The sequence below is a fragment of the Primulina eburnea genome, chromosome 4 (genome assembly GCF_022965805.1).
Source record: "Primulina eburnea isolate SZY01 chromosome 4, ASM2296580v1, whole genome shotgun sequence".
Lineage (NCBI taxonomy): Eukaryota > Viridiplantae > Streptophyta > Magnoliopsida > Lamiales > Gesneriaceae > Primulina > Primulina eburnea.
Genome location: NC_133104.1, coordinates 41,213,254 through 41,233,890, shown reverse-complemented (window position 1 = coordinate 41,233,890; position 20,637 = coordinate 41,213,254). Strand labels below are relative to the sequence as shown.

The following is a 20,637-nucleotide window of genomic DNA, read 5'->3' as shown; positions in this document are numbered from 1 at the left end:
TTCTTGATCGCTCTCGTCAAATGATGGGGTGCGGGTCAACCTCTCCCAACCTACCAAATATAACTTAAATTTGGCAGGTTGGTCCGGCCCATCAAATTGGCGGATTTGGATTGACAATATTTCAATATGCCCAAATGACGAGATGCCCATCTCTCTCTGTCAAATGACGGGTAGTGACAGGTTACGAGTCGATCTATGTTATCTATTTTAACAACTCTAATTAATTCCCTCAATTTTTTTTTAACACTGATTAGGGATGGTAATTTCCTCCGAACCCGTTGGAGGATCCGATACCCGACCCGAATAGAAGAGGGTATGGAGGATTTTTATACCCGATTAAGTAATTGGGTAATCGGGTATGGGGATTTTCGGGTTCGGGTATGGAGGCGGGTTTGATATAATCCGACCCACGACCGACCCGAATACACACTTAAATTAATATATATATATATATATATATATATATATATATATATATGTATATATAGTAATTATATTTATTTATATTAAAGATTCATTTTCTCACATCCAAGTAAATCGATATTTTTTCTTTTCTCTTCCATTTCACTTTTACGTTTCAAGTTTTTACTGCTCTTAAATTGTTCAACTAATATAGACTATTTTTAATATTTTGTTATTTTTTCTATAAAGTTTACTTTGCAAATTTTTATCAATAATAATTTTTCTTATTGTTCATTTAAATAATTTTTTAAATATTCATAACTTCATTGAAATAATTTAAATTTGAAAAAATTCAATTGTATATGATAATAGGGTATTTGGGTAGGGTACGAGTATCCGATAATCCGATGGATATGAGGATGATGATGAAATTCAATACCCGATAGGTATGAGAATGAATTTAATAAATGGGTATGGGGATGGATGTATCAAATCCGACCCATACTCTACCCATTGACATCCCTAACACTGATCTATGTAGTGAAGAAGCTCTCCCAACAAGTGTCTATTCGTTTAAAACACTCAAAATTTATTTCGACAAAGACGAATCAAGTTTCTTAGCAATCATAATTACATATTTCATGCGTCACTGAAGGCCAGCCTCCCCACTCCCTCTTTAAATTTTTCGTTGAGAGATATCATGAAAAATTGAACTTATTTGAATGATAAGTGCTTGTCTATTGTCATGCACATGTTGATAGGCTAATAAACCCTTCATATTTCTAAAAATGGTAAATTTAATTTCAAAATCTAGTTTTAATATGAGGTAACTTTTAAATTTTAGTCTTTTTTGTCAAATTACTAACGTGGTATCAGACAAGTAATAATTTTATATGTCACGTCATTATATTTTCGATGTCATATCAATATTTTTCATTTTAACGTCAGAATTTTGACGAAATAAGACCAAATGAAAACAAAAATAAAGTTAGTATATCAAAGACAAATATTAAAAACTTAATATTCAAATAACTTTCCTAACTTTTAAAGATCTGAATAGGACAATGGTGAAAGATTTAATCTCTCCATCCCGAGCATGGAAAGAGGACGAGGTACATGCGTTATTTCCTTCCTTTGAAGTAGATTATATCCTTGGACCTTGATATTCCATTAAGCAGGCAAAACTAGGTAGACATCAGCCATTGCCTTCTTTTCTGCCCCAAAGTTCGAGATGTATGGAAACGTTCTGATTTCGGGTATCATTCGAAGAAATGTTGTAAGTTGTGCTTTATGTTTTGCGGTTTTTATTTGAGAGACAATCTGTCTAAACCAGATTTTGAGCTATTTGTTATGTATGCTTGGGCAGTTTGGAAATATATCTGAAGATTGTAACATAATTCAAAGCATCAGAAACATTCGATTAAGATTGAATGTGTTTCTCCTTTGCTTGATTTGTTCCGGATAGCTCGTATTGTTATTTATTAGACTAACGGTTAGATTGTTAGTTAACTCGGTTATTAATCAGTTTGAGTTTGTTAGATAACAGTTAGTTTACTCATTGATTACTCTAATATAAATAAGAAATGTACAGACTACTATTCGACTCTCTCAACATAATAATGAAGAATTCAGTTTACATTCGACGCATGCTCATCTCTGCAATATGGTATCAGAGCATTTCCACACCATTGATGAGCTTGTGATTCTCTCATCGAAGCTACGATCAGGTGAGCTTAATTTCCTCGGTAAATTCCAGATCGGTGTTTTTCATTCTCAATTTTGCAATTGGAACTTCTGAATATTGGATTCTGGATCCATGGCAAATACAAACCCCCCGGCGTGGAATATGCAAATGGGGCGATCAGCTGTTGACGACCAATCGAGTCCCTATTTTCTTCATCATTCTGATAATCCAGGGCTGCTCCTGGTCTCACAGCAACTCACGGGTGAAAATTTTCCGTCATGGAGTCGAGCAATCACAATTGCACTCTCGGTTAAGAACAAATTGGGGTTCATTGATGGATCCATTCCCAAGCCACCAGAGAATGATCTCAATTTGACAAATGCGTGGATACGGAACAACAACATCGTAATTTCCTGGCTCCTAAATTCTGTGTCCAAGGAAATATCAGCAAGCGTTCTGTTCGCGGAGTCGGCAGAAGACATATGGAAAGATCTGAGAGATCGTTTTCAACAAAGCAACGCTCCCAGAATATTTCAACTACGAAGAGAGTTGATCAGTTTGCGCCAAGATCAAGATCCGGTTGGAATTTACTTCACTAAACTTAAGGCCATTTGGGAAGAATTAAACCAATTTCGACCAGTTTGCAATTGTGGTAAGTGCAACTGTAGTGGGGTCAAGAACATTGAAAATTATGTTCAGATGGACTATGCCATGACTTTCCTAATGGGTCTCAATGATTTATTCTCTCATACTAGGAGTCAAGTTCTTCTACTTGATCCACTTCCACCTATTAGCAGAATCTTTGCTTTAGTCATACAAGAAGAACGACCAAGGGCTATTGGGAGTCAGTCCAATTTCAACACACTAACAAACGACTTGGCATTTGCCCTCCAAGGGGAACAACAACAATCTCAATACAATAACAGAGCAAGAAATAAATTTCAGAAAGGAAGGCCCTATTGCACTTCTTGCAATGTCCCTGGACACACTGTGGAAACATGTTATAAGATTCATGGCTATCCACCCGGATACAAGAACCGAACCAGAAATGTGAACAGAAGCTCACCAGCCCCAATAAATCAAGTATCAGGACATATTCCTTCATCTGGAGCACGAGAAGTTCTTGGTGCTTCTCCTTCAAATATCTTACAGAATTTTGATAAAAACCAGATGGAGCAACTAATGGCTATGTTTGTTCAACATCTCTCAGCTGCTGACAAGAAGCTTGATCGGCAAGAAGGTTCGCATGATCATTTCAGTTCAGGTACTTGTCTATCGATATCTATTCCTAATGTGTTACATTCACCTTCGTGTTGGATTGTGGATTCGGGAGCATCTCGACATATTTGCTCGAATATGAATTCTTTCACTTCCCTTAAGACAGTAGACAATTCACGTGTCATTCTGCCCAATCACGAGTACATTGATGTTAAATTATGTGGTGAAGTCAGATTGGTATCTTTACTTCTATCTGATGTTCTTTACATACCCGAATTCAAATTTAATCTACTGTCCCTGAGCTCCTATATAGCCAACACAGAAGTGGTGATCAGTTTTCATCGTGATTCCTTTACCATTCAGGACTTGACAACCAAGAAGATGATTGGCAAGGGTAATCGGACAGAAGGTCTCTATGTTCTAGAAGTCAAGAATCTGGAAAACTATAACTCACACTCAAAGGTTCATGTCAATCAAGTTAGCTCACAAGTTTGGCATTGTCGTCTTGGGCACCCTTCAATGAAGATCGTGCAGACTCTGAAGTCTCATTTACATTACAAGGATATTGATGTACCTGATATACCATGTTCTATATGCCCATTAGCAAAACAAAGAAAATTACCATTTGTTTCTCATCACAATATGTCTGCAAAGTCTTTTGATCTCATACATTGTGACATTTGGGGTCCATATCGTGTTCCTACACATAATAATCAAAGATATTTTCTGACTTTAGTTGACGACTGTACAAGGTTTACATGGGTTTTTCTCTTGCAACACAAGTCTGAAGCGATGAGTATAGTGTCTAGATTCTGTCAAATGGTTGAAACGCAATTCACAATGAAATTCAAGGCCTTTCGTACTGATAATGCTAAAGAATTTGCTTTCACCAAGTTGTTACAGACAAAAGGAATTCTGCATCAGTTTTCATGTGTGCAAACTCCTCAACAAAATTCTGTAGTCGAAAGGAAACACCAACACTTACTTAACGTTGCTCGTTCCTTGTTCTTTCAATCCCATGTACCCATTCGTTTCTGGAACGAATGCATTTTGACAGCAACTTATTTGATAAACCGCATACCTTCTCCTTGGACACACAACAAGTCTCCTTATGAGTTGCTGTATCAGAAAAGTGTGGATTATTCACAGTTTCGTATATTCGGTTGTCTTGCGTTTGCTTCCACTTTATCAGCTCACCGAGACAAGTTTCTTCCAAGAGCTCGTGCATGTGTCTTTTTGGGATACCCGCCAAACATGAAAGCATACAAATTACTGGATACTAAGACCAAGGAAATATTTATATCACGAGATGTGGTTTTCCATGAATCCATATTCCCATTTATCTCTATATCTCCTAAGGAAGAAATGATTGATCCATTTCCCAACTTGGTCATTCCCACATCAGCAAGAGTTGATAGTACTGAATGTTTGAACAACAATGCTCCAGTAGATGTTCCACACGAGACATCAGACGTTGATTCACTTGCACCTTCAGCCACTGATGCTCAAAATAGCGCTCCAGAAATTCCCTCTCATATTGCACCTACTCGCACTTCTTCGAGAGTGACCAAACAACCATCATACTTAAGACATTATCATTGTCAACTACTGCAACATCAATCACACCCAACCTCTACAGTCTTGTATCCTTTGGAGGCTCACATGTCTTACCAAGCATTGTCCTCAGCATACAAAAATTTTGTACTTAATATTTCCACTCAAGAGGAACCTCAATTCTTTCATCAATCCGTCAAGTCCAATGCATGGCGGGATGCAATGAGTGCTGAACTCGATGCCATGGAAGCCAACAAGACATGGTCGGTGGTTCCGCTTCCTTCCAACAAGCAAGCCATAGGCTGTCGATGGGTATACAAGATAAAACACAAATCTGATGGCTCGATTGATAGATATAAGGCTCGGTTAGTGGCGAAAGGCTACAACCAGTGCGAAGGTATTGATTTTTTTGAAACTTTTTCCCCAGTTGCCAAGCTAGCCACTGTCAAAGTTTTACTTACACTTGCTGCTAGCCAAACTTGGCATCTTGCACAATTGGACGTTAACAATGCCTTCTTGAATGGTGATCTCCTCGAAGATGTTTACATAGATCTACCTCTTGGATTCATTCCTGAGGTACAAACCGATTCAGCAAATTCAAAGCTTGTGTGCAAACTACACAAATCTATCTATGGCTTACGCCAAGCCTCTCGCCAATGGTACACTAAATTTTCAAATGCAGTCCTTGCATCTGGATTTGTACAATCCCATGCTGATCATACCTTATTCACCAAAGGATCGGGGTCTTCTTTCTTAGCATTGCTAGTATATGTTGACGACATCATTATTGCCGGACCTTCTCCTGGTTTAATTCATGAAGTAAAGACTGTCCTTCAATCCAAATTCAAACTCAAAGATCTATGGCCCTTAAAATATTTTCTTGGCCTCGAAATAGCACGGACAACACAGGGCATATGTCTATCACAACGCAACTATACGTTACACCTACTCGAAGACACTGGTTTTCTTGCTTGCAAACCGGTGTATGTACCTATGGAACCCAGGATTCAACTTAATCTCACTGATGGGGAATTACTTGAAGACGTCACACAATATAGACGCATCATTGGACGTCTATTATATCTTACCTTATCAAGACCAGACATCACATTTGCAGTCCACAAATTGAGTCAATTTGTGTCTCAACCTCGTACTCCCCACCTAAAGGCTGTGCATCATGTTCTACGATATCTCAAGTCCGCTCCTGGCCAAGGGATATTTTTCTCAGCCACCTCTGCCATGCACTTACGGGCTTTTTCCGATGCGGATTGGGCAGCATGTGTTGACACACGAAAATCTGTCACTGGATTCTGTGTGTTCTTGGGAGATGCTTTAATTTCATGGAAAACCAAGAAACAAGTGACCATTTCCAGATCCTCAACGGAGGCAGAATGCAGAGCACTAGCCACCACAATAAGCGAAATCATATGGCTCACTCAGTTGCTTAAAGACCTACAAGTCACCACTTCAGCTCCTGTCACTATATTTGGTGATAACCAATCGGCCATCCATCTCGCGTACAATCCCATCTTTCATGAACGCGCAAAACACATTGAAATAGATTGCCACTTTATACGTGAGAAAATCAAGGAAGGAACAATTAAACTTCTACCAATCCGGACACAACTCCAGCTTGCTGACATGTTCACAAAACCTCTTCCACGTACAGCCCTCTCTCATTTGATCTCCAAGATGTCTGTCAAAGATATCTATAGTCCATCTTGAAGGGGGATATTAGACTAACAGTTAGATTGTTAGTTAACTCGGTTATTAATCAGTTTGAGTTTGTTAGATAGCAGTTATTTTACTCATTGATTACTCTAGTATAAATAAGAAATGTACAGACTACTATTCGACTCTCTCAACATAATAATGAAGAATTCAGTTTACATTCGACGCATGCTCATCTCTGCAATATTATTGTAACTCAAAATCCAACTAATCAGTGTGCCAGGCTGAAGAAGTGGTCAAAACCTCCAGAGGGGGCACTTCAGGCTAGTTGTCGATGCCGGGTTTCAGGACCAAGCTGGTAAATTCAGTGTGTGGGTAGTGATTAGAGACAACCGTGGCAATATTTGTGCTGCCTCAGCTCGTGGAATACGCAACCTAGGTTCAGTGTTACCGGCGGAACTCCTCGCTTTTCGGAATGTGATGACGCTTGCGAGGCAAAATGCATGGCTTTCACATTGTGTGGGTGTTTGAGGAATGGATTAATAAAATGTTCTGATAATTAACTTATAAATCAATTTTCTAATAAACTTGTTATTTTTTCTGTAAAAAGACAAAACGTTCACGTGGATCATTGATTACTCACAATATGCTGCTCGTGAATGCACTAAATTATGGCATTTGTCGACCACTAGCAGAAACAAAGATATACAAATAAGTATGCTTTAATCGTGCACAACAAAAGATAGCGACCACAAATCTCATCGTCATAAAAAAAAAAAAATACAAAGCAAAGCAAAGCGAAACTATTTCGGATCAACAATATACAGGATTTTTCTTGGTAAAATTAAATGAAATTAACTCTCGAATCAAAGATTTGAATTATTCATTAATTACATTCAATCATCCTCACCTTAATTAATTCCATCTAAAACTTAAAAAATCCAACAACCACAAGTTGTGATAGTCTCGAATATAAAATAAAATAAAAAATTTCTTGTATTTTATTAATAATTAAAAGATACAATTTAATTTGAAAAATAAAGGGGGCTCGGTTCCCTTAGGAAATTAAAATTAAATTATAAATAAAAATACCAAATAAATGGGTATATGTCTTGTTCACACACGTGACAGTAAAAGCAGTTTTCCGCGTGCCCCAACTGTTCCCCGTTCCCAGGTTTCCAATATAAATATATCTACGGCAGATTGTTTATGAAGTTAATCGTTACACGAAAACATGGCGCTCAAATCTCGCTCGCTTATCCTCGCAATCCTCCCGATTTTGGTGGCTTCTATTTCTTATGAAGTCTCCGCCGCTTTGGGAGGCGGACGAATCGGCGTTTGGCAGCAGATCAAGAACCCCCAAGACCCTCGGGTGCTGAAGATAGCTAAATTCGCCGTGGAGGAGCACAACAAGCAGGCCGGGGCAGAATTGAAGTTTGTAAAGGTGATCAAGGGAGAGACGCAAGTTGTATCCGGAACGAATTACAGGCTGGTTATTTCCGCTAAGGATATTGGGGCCTCGGGGCTGAAGAATTATGAGGCGGTTGTTTGGGTGAAGCCCTGGCAGAAATTCAGGCAACTCACTTCTTTCGTTGAAATTAATTGATTTTTAGGGCTGAAATATAGCCATAATATGTTTGATGAACTTTTTTCCGCCTTTGTAAACGATGAACTTACCGTTTGACTTGGTTTATTTTCTTCTTTTTGCCTGTGTGTAATTTCAAGTGCTATATTTCAATAATCAATTCATGGGGATCCAATGAACGAGAAAACATCTGATTGTTTCAGAATTTTTTAATCCACCGCATCATTACAGTTCAATGCATACTTTAACTCTTTGAAGAGCACGTAATTAACTCAGGGTTATGATTATTTGATTAATTAATTCAAGCAAATCCATAAATTGAATATGGTTGTTACCTGTGGTAGGGAAATCGAGAGCTTTAACATGAGAGTTCAGGTTTTATTATATGGAGAAGTTGGTGAAAAATCTCCAATCAAAACATTTCTTTGGGTTCACTCTTACCTACAAAATTGTGGTACTATGTCATATAAAATATGGTACACTTCATATGGAAATGTGGTACTAAAAAAATATTCAGAGATTGAACACAAAAAAAATCGACGACTGGGGACTGAATGTCAATTTTCCGTTATTATATTCGATTTTATTTGTTTGCAAGCTTGATATTAAAGACCAGATTCCATTTTATCAAGTCTTGAATTGTGAAATATTCATGCACTTTTTAAGTTTTTTTGTATTTAAAGCGAAAAGCAATATTTTTAATTGATCACATGGAATTAGAGATCCGTCTCACAAAATTGACATATAAGATTATTTTACGTGAGTTTTTGTGTATTATAAGAACAATACATTGGTCCACACGAAGATATGTATGTATAACCTTTTTACATGAGATTAAAACTAAGGGGCGTTTGGTAGGGGTAATTAAGTGGGTTTATTTTTTTAACCCACCTAATCACATGTTTGGTACGGGTGATTATTTAATCAAGTCTATCCCTTCTATGAATGATTAGGTTATATTAGGTAGGTTAAAATAATACCTCCTCACCTCCTAAGATTATTTATCCAACTCTTAATCCTTCCTATTTTCCAATTTTACCCTTCTCCTATATCCAAACTCACCACCACTTCTCGCCACGACCGCTGCCACCGACCACCGACCGCCGCCGCGCCGCCGGACCGCCGCCGCCGCCGGAGTGGAAAAAGAAAAAAGAAGAAGAAAAGACAATTTTGTCCTTTCATCAAAAAATTCAAAATTATTCTACACTTAAAAATCATATAAAACATAACACCATATATTACATTCCTACAACAATCATTTTCTTTATCATTTACTTATTAATCATTAGTTTATTTTATCTTCAAACCAAACGCTTCAGGGTATTACAATCTCTGGCCAAAAAAATGGAATATTATCTTTAGGGTATTACAATCTCTGGCGAGAAAAATGGAATATTATCTCAAGGATAGCTTGGATGAATCATTTGAAGTATCGGCGGCAATCTCTTCAGATTGTTTTGCAGTACCCATTGACATGCATGGCCATATTCAGTTTGTTAATTGCTTACAAAATATTTTTTGTATTATTTTTATTTGAAAATAAAATATTTTGTATTGATATACAAAATTAAGTTTTAATTAATTTTTTCAGTTTCTTAATCCTCGCAAGGATTTAAAACATGACTCGATCATGGAAATTTGTTTGATTTAAATATATGCATATAAATAATTTAAGAAATGCAAATTTATTGAATTAAATTTTCAAAAAATATAGACGTACTAAAATTAATTTAAGTTTGATAATTCTAGACTATCCTGATCCCAAAATCACGGGGAGAATTGATCGTGGATTGCACGTACATATGACTCCTTCGACTACATTTTAGCCTACCATATATATAAGGTCATGAGTTGAAGTTCGACCCATTTTTCAAGTGGGCCAAAGTAGATTATCGTAGTGAGAATATAATCAACTTTTTTTCAAACGAGTCAACTTGACTCATATTTAAAATAAAAAATAATATTTTTAAAATAAAATATGATATAATTTTAATGAATCGAGTCGTGTTGAAAACACATCTTATAAATTTATTCATGAAATTATATCATGTGAGTTTTTTTAATAGATTCTCGCCAATTTATCCTTCCAAACTATTAAGAACAAGACAAAAATTTGTGTGAGACGGTCTCACGTGTCTTATTTGTGAGACGTATCTCTTATTTAGGTCACTCATGAAAAAATATTACTTTTATGCTAAGAGTATTACTTTTTATTATTAATATGAGTAGGATTTATCCGTCTTACAGATTATGATCTGTAAGACGGTTTCACACAAGACTCACTCTAAAAACAAAATAGTTCATAAGTTCTGCAAGTGGATTTTAATAAAATGTGTTTTTAAAAATAGTACAATGATGAATTCAATGAGCGATTCTTTTATGATGCATAAATATAAGAATACATATTATCTTCAAATATATATATAAAATATAATAAATGCACACACTTAATTTTCAAATAACACTAATCATTTCAAAATTTTAGAATACTTTATATAAATTTAATTTTATTTGTTTTTTTTAATTGAAGTAGGTCTTCGAAGATACTTTAAACACAATAGTCTTTCTCCTAGTGATTTTCCAAATTGAGCGGAAAAAATGTTTACATATTAAATATAATATCGACGCAAAAATAGAGAAAAAATTGTTGTGAAAAATCAACCAATGGTCTCAATTATTATAATATTTATGATATGAATATAAAGGGTAAATTGAAGTCTGAAGATAAATCTTCAAACTTAAATATAAATTTATCATTATTTTCTATATTTAAAAAACTTTATTCAAACTCCCTAAAACGCTAAAAATGACAAAAATACTCTTATATTTATTGATTTTAATTGATTGATTTACTAATTCAAAAATGATATCAGACCTCATGAAAATTATTTTAAATATACATAATTATTATTACTGTGTAATTAAATGTTTGAGAAGGTGAATTTTCTCAAATAATATGGATCCAAACACATGTTCGAGATTAATTATTTACATGAATTATTCAAATACTTTGGAATATTTGAAACAAGAAAATCTAACAAATGTTAAATATCAAGAGCATGGTGGAACTTATCATAATCCAAATGTAAATTTACGATTCAGTCTAATAAGTTCCTGAAAATAGTACTGGATTCTTCTAAAGTCTCTCGAGATCTTAGGGAAATTCAAAATACGTTAATAATTATGACAGTATGTTGTCTTATGTACCACAAAATTTAGAAAAATCCTTGAAAGACAAGAAAAAATTCTTGAAACAATAACGAATATTCAAACAAGAATGCAAACTATATAACAACAAACAAATTCTAGTAAAAGGACTTTGATAGACACTAAAAATGGGGTGGGAAAGGTGATGTCTAAACTTTTAACCGACGAAGAAAAATGATCAATCTAATAAAAAATGTCTCAGAGAAGAAATTAATCCGATTACAACTTTAGAAATGACCGGTTCCATTTATCTCCAAGACGTTGTAGAATATTTTGCAAATTTCATGGTCGTAGATGTGAAAGTGAATGCAACTGAGAGTTAACCACTCGCAATAACATGGTCACCTTCTCATGAACCATCAAAGAAGGGTAAAAAATCTCATAACACAAATATGAGAGGAGTCCAAACAAATTATCGTGTTGGTGAAGAAGCACACTTAGCTGGAACCAGATCAAGAAGAAGTCAAATTTCATTGCATCAAACACTTTATGAGAAATCTGTTTTATAATATATTTATACATCCTTATGGGGTTATTCTTAACCTTAATGTATTAGGCTTCAAAAACAGAGAAGATCTCACATATGATTGTACACCGGCCATGAGAATCGCAGGGGGAACACTTGATCTCAACAGAGAATGATTCACTAAATTTTTTGAAATTAGTCTTATGAGATCAGTTAAAATTGCATGGGGCATGACTTCGGTAGAAACCAAAGAGTCAATCCTAATCAAAGAATCTCTTGATGAAATAGACGGAAGAATGACTACTCTATTTAAAGCACAATTTATAGGGAAAGATTATTTTAACAGTCAAGACACATATGAGAAAAAATTATACTCAAGATTTGTATAGTCTAGAATTACATGATATCTCTTTAATGGATGAATATATTATATTATTCACTAAATATAGTGGAATTTAGGGATCGAAGAAAATATAGCAATACAATTTTTATTCGCCAAAATGTTAAGTCTCTGGAGAGAAATATTAATTAGAGAATATGTCTCTGGCATCCCAGATACTTTGGCACGAAGAGCCTCTTTTCTCAATGAAAAATTAGCATAACAGTGTAATATGAAATCATTACAAATAATTTCAAACTATTAAGGGGTATTAATAAACATACTTCTTTATGCTGTAAATAAAATGATATTCCACCAATTATTAAAAGTAAGTCATAAAGACATAAAAGAAAGAGTTTCATATCTCACTCTTATGCCAGGAGTGAAAGAAGATGAATTAGTTTTTGGAAACTACAAACAATATGGTCTAGATAAAATTCAGATCTTACAAATCGAGGCAGAGAAGTGGACCATCAGGGATTAGGATGTCATCCAAAGCATTGAACACATCTCGAATAATGGGAAGAACACCTGCAAAGAAATTTTTTAGAAGAACTCACACCCGAGCTAATGAAAGTTTTAAAGATTGTAATTGATATACATGTGAAGCAAGATGTCATATTTCAACTAATTGTCCAGAAAACGATATATGAGGAATAAAATGTTTCGATTCAGCCTTGAATATTGAAGAAACAGTTTATTATCAATATCATATTCAAGTATACTAGTTTGAAGATATTAGCTCATACGAAATATATATAAAGAAGAAGAAGTCTTAAGTCGGTAAGAATTTAATGGAACATAATTGGAATCTGACTGAAGACGAAATGTCTCGACATGAAACACATGAAAAGATAAATCATGCATGTGTTTCAAGCACTCTATTAGTGGAAAATGGACCACCACTAAAAGACGATTCTACTAACTAAGTGAAAGATTGACCACACCCGTAAAGATAAGCCTCTAACTAGTGGTTGAAAAGACCACCGCTCATAAGATGATGTCAGCCACAACTGGCAGAATGATTCACAATATTGGAAGTCTAGAAATTTCAAATCTATCGTGATTTCTATAAATTATCAAGATATAGGGAAGATGAAGACATCGTCTACATGAGGTTATTATGTATTAATAAATTATACGTTTGAATAAAAAGATCATGACTTATTGTCTTCCTCATATATTATTTTAAATTGAATCACTTTACTATACATCTGATATAGAAAACGAAACATGGTTGTTAGATGGTGTTGAAACGATCTACGTCATGAACCTTATGTTGCGACTGTCTGAAAACGTTGTGTAGCTTTAAGTCTTTGGGTTATATGTTTTTAAGAACATACTCGATAAATATAACAATGTTATAATTATGAAGATTGATGATATTTTTGGAAAATTTAAATGATTAGGGAAATAAAACAAATATTTTGAGGAACAAAAAGTGAGAAGAAAGTTAACTTTTTGATAGTGATTGATTTGGATCCTCTACTGTGACTGAAACACAGTATCTAATGTGATTCAAGCACTCTATTAGTAGAAGATGAACCACCACTAAAAGACGATTCTACTAACTAGTGGAAGATTGACCACACCCGTAAAGATAAGCCTCTAACTAGTGGTTGAAAAGACCACCGCTCATAAGATGATGTCGGCCACAACTGGCAGAATGATTCACAATATTTGAAGTCTATATTTCAAAGCTACCGTGACTTCTATAAATATCAAGGCATAAAGAAGATGAAGACATCATCTACATGAGGTTAGTATATATTAACAAATTATATGTTTGAATAAAAAGATCATGACTTAATGTATTTCTCATATATTGAGCCCGTTTGGTATCAAAAGATTTTTGATTAAAAAAGTGCTTTTTTAAGTTGGCTTTTAAAAGTGTTTTTTTAAGTAAAAGTTGTGTTAATATTGTGTTTGGATGAATAGATAAAAAGCACTTTTTAAATTAATAAATGTGTTAAGATACATATCATTAAGTGCTTTTTTTTAGGTTATTGAAAAAGCTAGTGGAAAAAGCTCTAAAATAGGGCTTTTAAAAAAGCTCTAATTTCAACTTAAATAAGTGTTTTTTTAAGCACTAGAAGCCCACCCAAACAAGTTAAAAATTAAAAAAGCACTTTTTTAATTGTAGCTTCTTATACCAAACGGCCCCATTATTTTAAATTGAATCACTTTACTATACATCTGAGGTAGAAAACGAAACAAGGTAGTGTTAGATGGTGTTGAAACAATCTACGTCAGAAATCATATGTTCCGATTGTTTGAAAAATTTGTGTAGCTGCAAGTCTTTGGACTATATATTTTTAAGAACAGATTCGATAAGTATAACAATGTTACATACCATAATTATGAAGATTGATGATATTTTTGGAAAATTCAAATGATTAGGGATATAAGCCAAATATTTGGAGGAATAGAGAATCAAGAGAAAGTTAACTTTTTGATACTGATGGATTTGGATCTTCTATTATAGCTGTAACACTGCACCTAATGTTGTGCTTGTAGCTGAAAAACAACACTTGATCATCTAGTTTCGTCTGAAAATTTTTCAAATTTATCTTACACAATTTGATGTCTATCAAATATCAACTGATCATCTCATATAAAAAATACACAACATCCGATAGTGCTCAAATCCAAATCCGATAGGGACGTTGTCAAATTGCCCGAATATAAAATGTATTTGCTTGATAGCGATATAAAAAACAATAAATATTATATACGTTTAAAAGAAATAGAAGCCTGAGATACGTGTTCTAGAGCTGTGTTGTGTTCTCCAAATAAATTTAATTTGTTCCCAACGGAAATTTATTATTGATCACCACTTGTGGCCGTATTTGTTTTATGGAAATATACACTCTCATCGGAGCATAAATTTTTGTAGATGAACGTGATATCATCGACAAGTAGCATTCAAGAGATAGATTATCCCACATGTATAAGCACCAAATTCAAACACCCACGATTCCTCGTTGATCTTCGATAACCCCGAGAATTTGGGTAGATATTCCCAGAATATCCGTGCTGAATTGAAAACCCTTCTCAGAGATCGGAAAGTTGACCCTTTTTCGCAGCTCTCGATTGTCTAAAGTAACGTTGGGGGATATAAAATTCAGAAAAAATAGGAGGGTGTTTGTCAAGCGGAGGCCGGCCGGCGGCGCGGCGGCCCTCGGCTCCTCCGGCGGTCGTCCGGAGGCCTTCGCTATCGGACATTAACGATGGGGGTGGCGCAGATAATGCCAAGTTGAAGGCTGTCGTCCCTAAGTCCAAGTCCAAGACCCCAGCCGACCTCGTGCGCCAGACACGCGATCTGCTCGTCTTTGTCGATCGTGATAGTGTTGACACTAAGGAGAGCAAACGCGACGAAAAGGTGTATAAATATATCTATGTTTTCGTTAATTTGGTTTTTGGTTTTTAGCTTGTCTGCTTTCATTCGTTTATTTATTTTTTGGTGGTGTTGTAAAAGCATCTTGATTAAATTTTAATGGATACTGTTACTTCGGTGATTCGTCATCGCTTTATTCTCCATCTTTGGGTTGCTTTCCCAGGATGACGAGGTACACCTGGGGTGCCAGCAGTAACGCTCAAATTGAAATCGTTCGGAATTTATTTTATTGGTTTTATAAAGATTGAACTTTGGCCCCTGATGGCCAAAACATAGTAGTGTTCTGGACCAAATTTATTCTAATTTGCCCTTGTTGCTCCTATAGCCTTCTGCGACTGTAGTCTTCTTTTTATTGACAAGGTTTCTCTTTCCTTTTTCTCGTTTCACTTTGTCCAGATGATGGAATTGAGTAAACTTATGCGAGATTTGAAGGTGATTCTTTATGGTGATAGTGAAACTGAGCCTGTAGCCGAAGCTTGTACGCAGTTGACACAGGAGTTTTTCAGGGAGAACACTCTACGCCTACTAATCACATGTCTTCCCCAGCTGAACTTGGAGGTAATTTCTAAATGGTTTAGTTTGAATGCAATGAATAAACAGTTTATTTTTTGTCCATCTTCATTAGTTCTATTCATCAGATTGGCGAACCTTTTTTTTATTTAAAAATCTGATTGGTGAACTTGATTCGGATAAGTACAAAAATACTGATCATTATTTTTGGCTCTGCACTGTGGCATAACTGTTATCCCATCTGTTTACTTGGCCAGTTGACTATAGAGATCTGTGTTCTCAATAAGATTAACTTTTGCAGACCCGCAAAGATGCAACACAGGTTGTTGCGAATCTGCAGAGGCAGCAGGTTCAGTCGAGGTTGATTGCTTGTGATTACTTGGAAAAGAACGTAGATTTGATGGATGTGTTGATTTCAGGGTAAGCTAGCCTTGGAAAACTTCACTAGACCTAGTTTGATAAATGTAATTTCTCTGAGTTGGAAGTTGGAACTTGTAAATAGGAATCTCAAATTAAATTAGATAGTATGATTTTTTCCCTTGCACATTTTTTATATTTCATATCCGAGAAAGGTTCCACTTGCATTATTCTTGCTCTGTATCTTACTCGATTTCTTAGAGAGCATGTGGTGAAAGAGTGGGGTTTCGTTATTCTTCTTCTTCTTTTGAAAATTTATACCATCACAATGATTGACTTTACTTTTCTGTTCCTGTTAGTTATGAAAATACTGATATGGCATTACACTATGGTGCAATGTTGAGGGAGTGCATACGGCACCAAAGTGTTGCAAGGTGAGTGAATTGCTTCATTTCACATGCTCTTGTAAAAAGCTACTTCTGTGAAATGGTTTTGAAAGGAAAAATTAGTGTAGTAGCTTCTCTGTTTATCATATTGGTTCATTCACGTCAATCTAGATTATTACCATTTCAAGGAATGGCAGTTTATGCTGAGATGCATATATCAGATTTTGATGGGATACTCTTTTGTGTTTTATATTATCTTAACGAACAAAACATGATATCTTTTCTATACTACTTTGTGTCAAGTATTTTTCCAGCTAGTCACATTATCTTTTTCATAGTGATAAAAAAATTATTTGATATTATTATTCCATGAAATGTCACATGATATGGAATTTAGTTCAGCTTACTTTACCGTGTTTCCCTTGTTGCACCCCTGACGTCTCAAGCTATGCACTTCGGCTCTAGCTTATTATTTATTTTTGGAACTAAATGGGTATATACTGCTTTACAAACATCCAGTCTTTTTTGGGAAACTGCAGTCATTGAAAAAAAAAATTAATTTACTTTTTTCTGAATACAAATAATTATTGAAGGCCATTGTGCATCATTTAGTATGTATCCTGTAGAATATGGAATTTGGTAGTTGATGCTCGCATTTGTAGAAATTTGATGTTTGTGTTCAAGGGTAAGCTTTCGTTTGCAGGTATGTTTTGGAATCAGAACGAATGAAGAATTTTTTTTATTTTATACAACTTCCAAATTTTGACATTGCTTCTGATGCTGCTGCCACTTTCAAGGTTAATTTAGTTCATCAACTCTTTTGTACTCACATTTGTTGGTTGATGTTTTGCATTTTACATTACCCAATGGTCTGAAGTAGACAAGGGGATATTAGGTTAGTAGTTTGCAATTGCATTGTCTGCACCATGTTTATTTCAAGTCTTTATTCAGTCTCATACTTCATTTTGAAATTTTGCAAATCTTGCTCCACAAGACCCAAGACAAAGAATTCTTTGTTGTACTTTTCAACTGATTAACTTCTCTGCTTTTTCAAAGATCCTGTGCTATATTTGTGGGTGTGGAATCTTCTTTCTAATTGACTTATAATGGCACAGCATTTGATAAGGGGCACTCCCTCTGTGAAAGCAATTATTAGTTTTCTGATGCACCTTAATCCTAGGATCAGATGAAGAAATGGATATGTAACTGTGCTCTGAAATATTTTGCTAATGCTCGGTTCCTTATTCTCTCGATGTATGGCAGAAGCACTATGTAACGTAACAACTTGAACCTGTGGCTTTGTGTGCGTGTCTTTTTTGGTCGGTAAAATAGAGTGCGAACATGAGATGTGGGATGAAAGATCGAATATTTTCTTTAATCTCTCTCACAATGTACTGTCATTCTGGTATTTGATGTATAACTAACATGTGTCAACTCATATATCTTGTTACAGGAACTATTAACTAGGCATAAGTCAACTGTGTCCGAATTTCTTTCCAAGAATTATGAATGGGTTAGTGATCTTGGCTTTATTTGACCGCCCATGTTTTACATGCATCTCCACTAGCAGTATGTATTTTTTTTAAAGTGTTTTAGAGGGTATTTTAGTAAGCAAGGGGAGTCGAACTTGATACCTGCAGGCGCTGCGTGCGGCTAGGCCAAGGCCCTTGTGTATGTAGTTGAGAAAATGCTGCATTCATTAAACATTGTAATTTGATTTTTGAGGCTATGGTATAGTTTATAGAGCTTACTTTTCTCGTAATAATTTCAAACGGTTCCGCTTTTGTAAAGAGTGTTGCTCGATTTGTGTTTAAATCCGATCTTTTACACTGACATTGGATACAAACAACGTTTTCCTGGGCTTTCGATATGCTCCACTTTTGATCTTCTGGTTGCTTTTACTGTAGTTCTTTGCAGAATATAACTCAAAGCTTCTTGAATCTACCAACTATATCACCAGAAGGCAGGCTATCAAGGTAATGCTTTTTCAGTATATTATTTATTCATTTGGTTTCTATGTGACAATTTCACACGACAAAACCCTCCTCCATAAACCCCTTGAAGAAATCAAGAACAAATGAAAACAAAATTAGTAAAGCGATTCAACTGAATAATTGCTGGATACTATACCGCTATACCTACTGGGCATCTTTTTTCCGTAGTTGATTTTATTACTTGCTTAGTGAATTCTGATGCGTATGATGTATTTTTTTCAGCTGTTGGGTGATATCCTATTGGATCGTTCAAATTCAACTGTGATGATCCGATATGTTAGCTCGCGGGACAACTTAAGGATCCTCATGAATCTTCTCAGAGTAGGATTGCCTCTTATGGTTTTGGAAACTAAACCTGGCCTTGTGTTTGTAAAAACAGGAATGAAAAAAAATGGATGGTAGATTTTAAAACCGAAAAATGAATTAATAAACTAAACGACAAAGTTTATTTAAAATGGCATCAAGAACCCAACACAGGACGAATTCTTTTATGCTAGATTAGAATATGCAACAATTCCCCTCAAAAGTTACTGAGAGAATTGGAATCATGTCTTATCCTTGTGACATTCGTGATCTTCTCAGCAGAGAATCTGTCTTATATTTATTCGATTATCATGTTCTCTGATTCTGAGGATTCTTTTTCTGCCAGGAGTCGAGTAAGAGCATTCAGATAGAAGCGTTTCATGTCTTTAAGGTACGATTTGTGTATCCTCCCTTAAGCTAATTCAAACAAGCCATTCATTTTGCATCACATATGTGCAGTTATTCGTGGCTAATCAGAACAAGCCCCCAGATATTGTCGGTATCCTAGTGACGAACAGAAGCAAGCTTCTACGCCTTTTTGCTGATTTTAAGACCGAGAAAGGTACGACTGATGAATGAAAATGCAAATGCTTGATCATTATATATGCAATGAAAGTTTTAACTCGGTTTTCGCTCCTTGCGATGCAGAGGATGAACAATTTGAAGCCGATAAAGCACAAGTTGTCAAAGAAATTTCTGCACTTGAGCCCAAAGAACGTGATTAATTTTTTGCTCCATTCGTTGTATTTACAATTCATGGCAATGTTGTAATAATAAAAAAATCCCAGTTGGTATCTATTTCCAGATATACTTGTGAATTAATGGTTTTCATACCGGTTTTTATTGACGCTTCCTTTCCTATTTTGATTCATCTTTCAACTGCTATGATGTGTACAAATGATCACATTTGAGTGGTTTAATTTATGGTTATAATTATATAAAATTCAAATTTTAATGAGAAATGCAAATAACAAGATATAGAATATAAATATCAATTCTTAAAATTTAAATATATTATGTATAATATTAATATTGAAGTGAGAAAAACTGGAATATATGAATGTTTTAAAATGTTAAATTTGAATTATTTGTCATTAGATTTTTTTTCCTTAATATTTTATTTAAGAAGTGAGTTCATGTCATGTGTTTTATCGTAATTTTAATTATATCGATTATTTGGAAAAATATTTTCTCAAAATATTCTTCATTACATGGTAAGAACTAGCGAGGGAAAGTTTTAAATCAGATTAAGATATTTTCAGAGAAAATATTGTAATTCTCAAGAAACCCTCCATATGCTGTTCCAACTTCCAAGGTGTAAAACACTAATTATGATGTAACTGGTTATATACAAGAACAAAATATTTTTTGAGGGCGTTTTTATAATTTGTTTTTCACTTTCCAGTGTTCTCTTTCTAGTAGGAATAAAATATTCCAAGCTCCACGAGGGGTATAAATGCAATTTGAGATAAAGTGATCAACCCAGGAATATTTCCAACTCCAGTGCGTTGCAACAATAAGAAA

At 34.9% G+C, this 20,637-nt stretch overlaps 2 protein-coding genes across 3 annotated transcripts; both read left to right on the top strand.

The window, feature by feature from the left end:
- The first annotated feature begins 7,682 nt into the window (after positions 1 to 7,682).
- On the top strand, positions 7,683 to 8,331 carry LOC140829896 (cysteine proteinase inhibitor 5-like). The gene has a single exon (XM_073193181.1). The coding sequence runs from the start codon at positions 7,764 to 7,766 to the stop codon at positions 8,133 to 8,135; it is 372 nt and encodes a 123-aa protein (XP_073049282.1). The 5' UTR covers positions 7,683 to 7,763; the 3' UTR covers positions 8,136 to 8,331.
- Positions 8,332 to 14,902: 6,571 nt separating this feature from the next.
- LOC140829013 (putative MO25-like protein At5g47540) lies at positions 14,903 to 19,977 on the top strand. Of its 2 annotated transcripts, none has more exons than XM_073191948.1 (11): positions 14,903 to 15,548; positions 15,960 to 16,121; positions 16,375 to 16,493; positions 16,790 to 16,864; positions 17,520 to 17,613; positions 18,270 to 18,329; positions 18,724 to 18,792; positions 19,033 to 19,131; positions 19,460 to 19,504; positions 19,573 to 19,675; positions 19,762 to 19,977. In XM_073191948.1, exons 2-11 carry the CDS (start codon positions 15,960 to 15,962, stop codon positions 19,836 to 19,838), a joined length of 903 nt encoding a protein of 300 aa, XP_073048049.1. In that variant the 5' UTR covers positions 14,903 to 15,548; the 3' UTR covers positions 19,839 to 19,977. The 2 variants fall into 2 exon arrangements, with proteins under 2 accessions (XP_073048049.1, XP_073048050.1); XM_073191949.1 differs by lacking the exon at positions 14,903 to 15,548 and adding an exon at positions 15,601 to 15,735.
- Positions 19,978 to 20,637: the final 660 nt, after the last annotated feature.

Excerpts from the sequence above, each read along its gene's own strand:
- LOC140829896 (XM_073193181.1), top strand. The coding sequence starts at position 7,764 with ATGGCGCTCAAATCTCGCTCGCTTATCCTCGCAATCCTCCCGATTTTG.
- LOC140829013 (XM_073191948.1), top strand. The coding sequence starts at position 15,960 with ATGATGGAATTGAGTAAACTTATGCGAGATTTGAAGGTGATTCTTTAT. Across the intron at positions 16,494-16,789 it reads ATGGATGTGTTGATTTCAGG|TTATGAAAATACTGATATGG; the intron begins GTAAGCTAGCCT and ends TGTTCCTGTTAG. Across the intron at positions 18,330-18,723 it reads TTTCCAAGAATTATGAATGG|TTCTTTGCAGAATATAACTC; the intron begins GTTAGTGATCTT and ends CTTTTACTGTAG.